The sequence below is a fragment of the Lactuca saligna genome, chromosome 9 (genome assembly GCF_052625555.1).
Source record: "Lactuca saligna cultivar CGN05327 chromosome 9, ASM5262555v1, whole genome shotgun sequence".
NCBI lineage: Eukaryota > Viridiplantae > Streptophyta > Magnoliopsida > Asterales > Asteraceae > Lactuca > Lactuca saligna.
In genome coordinates this window covers 156,767,170-156,773,143 of record NC_136425.1, presented here as the reverse complement: position 1 = coordinate 156,773,143, position 5,974 = coordinate 156,767,170, and the positions used below count along the sequence as shown (strand labels likewise).

Genomic DNA, 5,974 nt, shown 5'->3' with positions numbered 1-5,974 from the left:
TTTCGCTAGAAAGCTCAATAAACTAGTATCTATTTTACTTTCAGGTATTCAGTTGGGTTGAACGGTTCAATTCTTAGAACATCCTGATTCTCGAGTATTTGAATTGTTTGATACTAAAATGAGAATTCAATCGTTTCGATATTTTCATTTATATACTAGTTTGGTTTGTTTAGATAATTTTATGTTAGTTTATAGGTTACACTAAAATGGGGGATGATTGTTGGTAATTTTAGTGTCATCAGACATTTTATGTAATTGGAAATTATATATGAGCTAAGAGGCTTATCATTTGTACTCTATATTATATATTTGGAGAATGCGGAGTGCATGCATATATAAGGTGGAATTATAAGCCAGTACGACAGAAATGAGGGGGTCAATGGGGTTGAGCCCCCTTGTAGGGTCCTAGGGGCAGGGTCCTTAGCGGGGTCCAAGGGGCAGAGCCCCTGGCGGTGGTCCCTTTGTGGTCAAAAATGGTCTTATACCACCCTTTGACATAAATCTGGAAAAATGTAGAACTTGCATAAATATCAGTTCGGGGCGCCAGGGTAACCATTGATTATGTCATTAAATTCATGATTCTTCTAACTATATAGTAGATAGAAACCCTAATTTGTCTAGTATAAATACGACTCCTTTATTGAGCCGTCATATACCTTTTTCAGCTCTTCTTCTTCTACACGAACCCAATACCTTTTGACGATTTTGCTTATGTTTCTGTGCCTAAATACACAAGTGTCCTTTTGGATTATCCTAGAATGAATTTCCTGTAATGTAAACATACCAATGGAAATATAAGTTCGGAAACTAAACTTAAACAATCAAAGAGAAATTTGGTTCTCCACCATCACCCTACTCAAATATCCTCCAACAGCCAATTTCTTTTCCAAACTGTTCGATAGTTTGATCTACGAATTGAGATCTAGAATTAACTGCAAACATAATAATGCATAGATTATTGACTATTTAGTAAGTAGAAATTGCAATGACATAGAAATTTGGGCTTTGATTTCATCAAAGAATCAAAGAACATATATTTTACAGGAAGTGAAAATTATACTCTCTGTTAAAAGAGAAACTATCACAAACCATGGACACTTTGATTGATCAATTACTCATTGTTTACCATAGGCACCATTTCATACTCAAAAGTGTCCTGGAATCTTTTTGGAAACATAAATCGACCACCAAAACGTTGCTGCAAGAAGACGATCAGTGCAAACACAATACCTTCGCAAGCAATGAAAACATCCCAAGAAGGTGAATAGAAATCTGCTCTTGGGTTTGCATATAGATAGAACTGATGAAACTGGTGACTTATGTTTTTTTGACTCCTATAAATATCATAGGCGTGAGGTAGTGTTCGAACAAAAGTGTTCCCTATGTAAAACAAATAAGACAGAGCATTCCCTTTTGAAATCTTAAACATGTTAAGTACGATCTGTGGGAATAGGAATCCGTCTAGTGTTAACCCTGCATAAGACCTCAGATCACCCCAGATTGATCGATTACTTGAGATAAAGTACTCATCGTTCTTCCAATTCACTAGAAACATCATCAACCCACCAACAATATAAACTGGTAAACAGATGACCAGAGTCCATATCTCATGATTCCAATGACTCTTTCCCTTTCCATTATTGTCATTCCCAGATTTTTTAGACCATGTCAATTGGAGGAGACGGAATTGCAAAGTGAAAGCTACCATTGTAACTATCCTAACAATGACTTTATTCACCTCAAGCAATCCACCACTACCCTCGAGTTGAATGTTTTGAAGATAAGGAGTCTCTGAAAACATTGCCTCGAAATTCAACACTAAAGGAACCACATACCCAAGTGTAAGAATCACCATCATCAAAACCAAAATCAAAGGAATCATATCCGGATTTTTTTTCACATGAAAGATTTGAAGTACGATAAAAAAACAAGAAAGTGTACCAGAAATCAAGTCCAGTATAATTTCCAAATCCATTCTCCATATCGATTCCATGGCTTCGAGTTTAGTGTAAGTGAGAGAAACAACATTTAGACTTTCGAAATACAAAACATCTGTCTTTTCACGTAAGCTTTCTATGCTTCCCCTGATTAAAAAACTTCCATTATTGCCATTAGTACTCGGGAATTGGAATTGCACCAGAATCTCGCAATCGAAAGATTCATTTTCTGAATTCTTCCCAGAAGAAGGTAGATTCCGACACCCAACCATACAAAGTCTTCCGGTTTCATTATCATAAAACCCTTCTGCAGATATCTCAACTCTACCATTGTTGGTTGAGAATAACGACGAAATCCCGCTTCCCGATTCCGACGTTAAATTAGCAAACATTCGGAAGCTAATCTCATAGCTGATGTTCATGGGACCGGTGTAACTGGTGGGGTCCTGCCATGAACCAAAATTTGAATCGAAAGCGTCATACGAGTGGTAGAACTGCTCCCTTACAAAGATCGGAATTGCAGAACCAATGGAATCCATGTTTCTGTACTTGACAGACATGTCGAAACTCATATCCCCATTATACCCTGATGGGTACTCAACCCCTTCCCTTTTACCAACGTTTGTTTGAGGGCAAACTTGTCTTACTTTCTGTAATTTTGTGAACTCATACATTGATCCGTAATACTCCGAACTATGATCAAAGCTTTGAAACTTGATTGGTTCATAGTACCCGACATCATCCGCTTTCTTGGTTGACCAAATTTGACCTTCGGTGGTATGTGTGTTCATGATTGATCGAACTTCAGGGAAATATAAGGTCAACCTGATCGAACAATCTCCGACATGAGCACTTCCCAAAGGGTCAGTTTGATTCAAGATATGACATGCGACTATACAAAGCTCTTCTTTTGGCCCATTCCATGTTGCATCTCCAATTAACGTTACATTTGGATTGAAAGATTTATCCCAACGGGTATTACTTGTGTTTTGAAATTCTACTAAAAAACGTAACTTTTTCTCTTCCACTGAACACTGAAACCCATACAACGATAAAAACGGGTACCCCCTACGTTGACTTTCCATCTGGTAAATCAGGAATCGATATGTGAACTTTGAACATAAGTCTAAAGAATCCAGACTAGCTACTGGATGTTCAACTGCGTTTGCCCCATTACAATCTTCATTGGAAACCAAAGAATATTTGTATTTGAACTGAGATACTTGAGGGAATCCCATCATTGAAATCGGCTCAAAATAATCTGAATCATGAGGGGAAGCTAAACTTTCCAAGGTTCCACTGACTAAGCTAGTATTCAAATTCATTAGCCTAGGTAAATTAAGCTTAAGAACACCATCAAGTTTCAGACGTTTACCTTTTTTGGAAAACCAATTTGCGGATCCAACCATACAAAGCTTATTCGTGGAAACTGACAAGAACCCATCTAAGTTAAACACCAATGGACGATAAAATCGTGAATGGTATGATTGGAAATGGTATATACTTGGTGGAACGAAAGTTAATTGAGCTTGGGTTTTGTATGTGTTGGAGGTGTTTGTTTTGAAGATGTTATAATCTTTGGGTTTAAAATGGATATAACTATGTGAGAGTGAATCTTGGTCGAGAATGTTTTTGGCGCCAGTGTAATGACTGGTTATGGTTTCGAGAAATGGGAATCGGGTGTATGTGATGGTGGTCGGAATGGCTTCGGGGACGAAGGAATTGCAGTGATCGGAATAGGAGATTGTTTTAGTTGAGGAAAAGACTGTTGTAATAAGTATGAAGATGGTGATGGTGATGAAGGGAATGGAAAGGATTTTTGAAGGAAAGAGTGAAGGATTCATGGCTGGAATGAGTGTTGGTTGATTGTTGACTATATTTTGGTCATATAGTGTGTTTAATTGGTCAATGGATTGTGGGAAGTGGGGACAAACTGTTACCTTCTAAGAAAGAAACAAACATGGATTTTGATTCACTCTATATGTCGATGGTTGGTCAACTTTAACGATTTAACTGTCAGTAAATCCTAAAAGCAAAGAACATTTAACCAAACAAAAAACAAGCTTAGTTGAAGCAAAATCAAAATTAAACCTTAAATTCCAACTCTAAAAGCAAATTCGGGATATTAAGATAGGTAACAAAACTCTTTTTGAGGGATGATGAAACCAGTTGAAATCTTGAAAGATCCAATTGATTGTTGTTGATACGAGTGAATTATTTATCTGCTCTTTCGGCAGAACGGTTTCAAATTTATATTCGCTTCAAATTACAATTTATAAGGAAAATGATTTTAAAGGGTAATGAACTTTGTATATGTTTAATCATTTTTATTTTATTTTTATATACAATTTATCATTAAACTCATCCAAGTTGTTCAAATGCCTATCATTTTGATCGGGTATTACACGTTAATTGTTTTTTTATACAAAATTTTACCATCAAACTTTTTTTTATACACGATTTATCATTAAGTTATGTTCCGGTCATCTTTCTGGGCAACACCATCCACACTTGCCACACCATCCATCTCCGACAACAAGGACCGCCTTCTATCACCACCACAACCACCTATAGCTAATCTAAATTTAAGAAGAAATGGGCTAGAGAGGGATGTGGGGTGGGGTGGTTTTCGCAAATCAGCTGGAGATAGGGGCAAGGAATGTTGGGAATTCCACAAAACACGTTAAGCAACTTCAGACAATAGATAAGCGTATTTGGTAAAACATACGAAATAAATCTTCTAAAAAGATGAAAAACACGAACACAATATTTAAGATGGTTTCGGTAAAAGTGATCTACGTCCATGAGCGGAGAGAGAGAGAGAGAGAGAGAGAGAGAGAGAGAGAGAGAGAGAGAGAGAGAGAGAGAGAGAGAGAGAGAGAGAGAGAGAGAGAGAGAGAGAGAGAGAGAGAGAGAGGAGAGAGAGAGAGAGAGAGAGAGAGAGAGAGTTTCATTAACATCCAAGAAAAATTATAATCACTCACAAAGGTTGCGCTGCAATTGAGCTCTCAAAACAAAATAATCTCTCTTAAATGTGCTCACATAAAACAAGCCCGAATAATGATCGAGATGTGTGCATATTTATAGAAAAACATGGAAAACCCTTATTATGATGTGTCAAATCCATCCATACTTAAACCCCGAACGGAATCCGTCGATCACAAGACACCATGTTGCTACATTAAGAAAATCTTCAATCTCGAGGGATGTGATTGACGACCTACCATGCACCTAAGAGCACGTTCTTAAGCCACAACAACACATTCTTAGCTCCAACAATGCATTCAGGTACTAAAGCATATTCATATACATATGTGTAAATTATTGAATAGTAGAAACAAAATACAACTAGAGTTTCATTATTATGAAAAGAAAGTACAAATACAATGAAAGGGGAAAAGAGACTAATAAGCAAACTAATTAGGTTAAACCTATCTAAAGGTCTAAACATAGGGCCCAAAAGAAAATATCCCAATAAAATTATTAGGCTAGCATCCTTTCTCAAACTCACAAAGCGACATCACTAAGCATGGACCCAATCTACTATGACAAGTATGATTTGAAACAAAACACATGATCTAAGGACCTCGAAGAACACTATGAAGCTAATAAATGCCTCCTGCCTTACCATTATCCACCATCCATTTCGAATATAAACCCTGAATTCTACAATTATTTTTATTCAAAACAACCTCACTTTTGTTGTCTTTTCAAAGTTTATGAATTGAAAGAAGATTTATATTAAAATCCAGGACAAAAAAAACATCAAAAGGGTTAAAGAGTTTAACAGTTCAAATTCGAATAGTTTTAATTTTGGTAGAAGAACTATTTGGATCTTTAACAAGAAAAATTTAGACACATCCACAGTGTCATGAAGAAGGAAATAAGAACCAGTCATATGTTGATTAACTTCGTACTCAATGACCTTTTTTTTGTAATTAATGGTAGAATTATAAGAAGTTAATAGTAAAGTATGTGTCATATTTGCATTGATAAGTGCTTCATTAGTTAGAGCATTTTCATTAATGAGATGAAGA

At 36.3% G+C, this 5,974-nt stretch overlaps 1 protein-coding gene across 1 annotated transcript; it reads right to left on the bottom strand.

Annotated features, from left to right (window-relative positions):
- Positions 1-1,111: 1,111 nt before the first annotated feature.
- On the bottom strand, positions 1,112-3,781 carry LOC145016850 (uncharacterized). Its single transcript, XM_078975031.1, has one exon. The coding sequence runs from the start codon at positions 3,779-3,781 to the stop codon at positions 1,112-1,114; it is 2,670 nt and encodes an 889-aa protein (XP_078831157.1).
- Between the last annotated feature and the right edge of the window lie 2,193 nt (positions 3,782-5,974).

What these genes read in the sequence shown, in the direction of transcription:
- LOC145016850 (XM_078975031.1), bottom strand. Translation starts at nt 3,781, where the DNA reads ATGAATCCTTCACTCTTTCCTTCAAAAATCCTTTCCATTCCCTTCATC.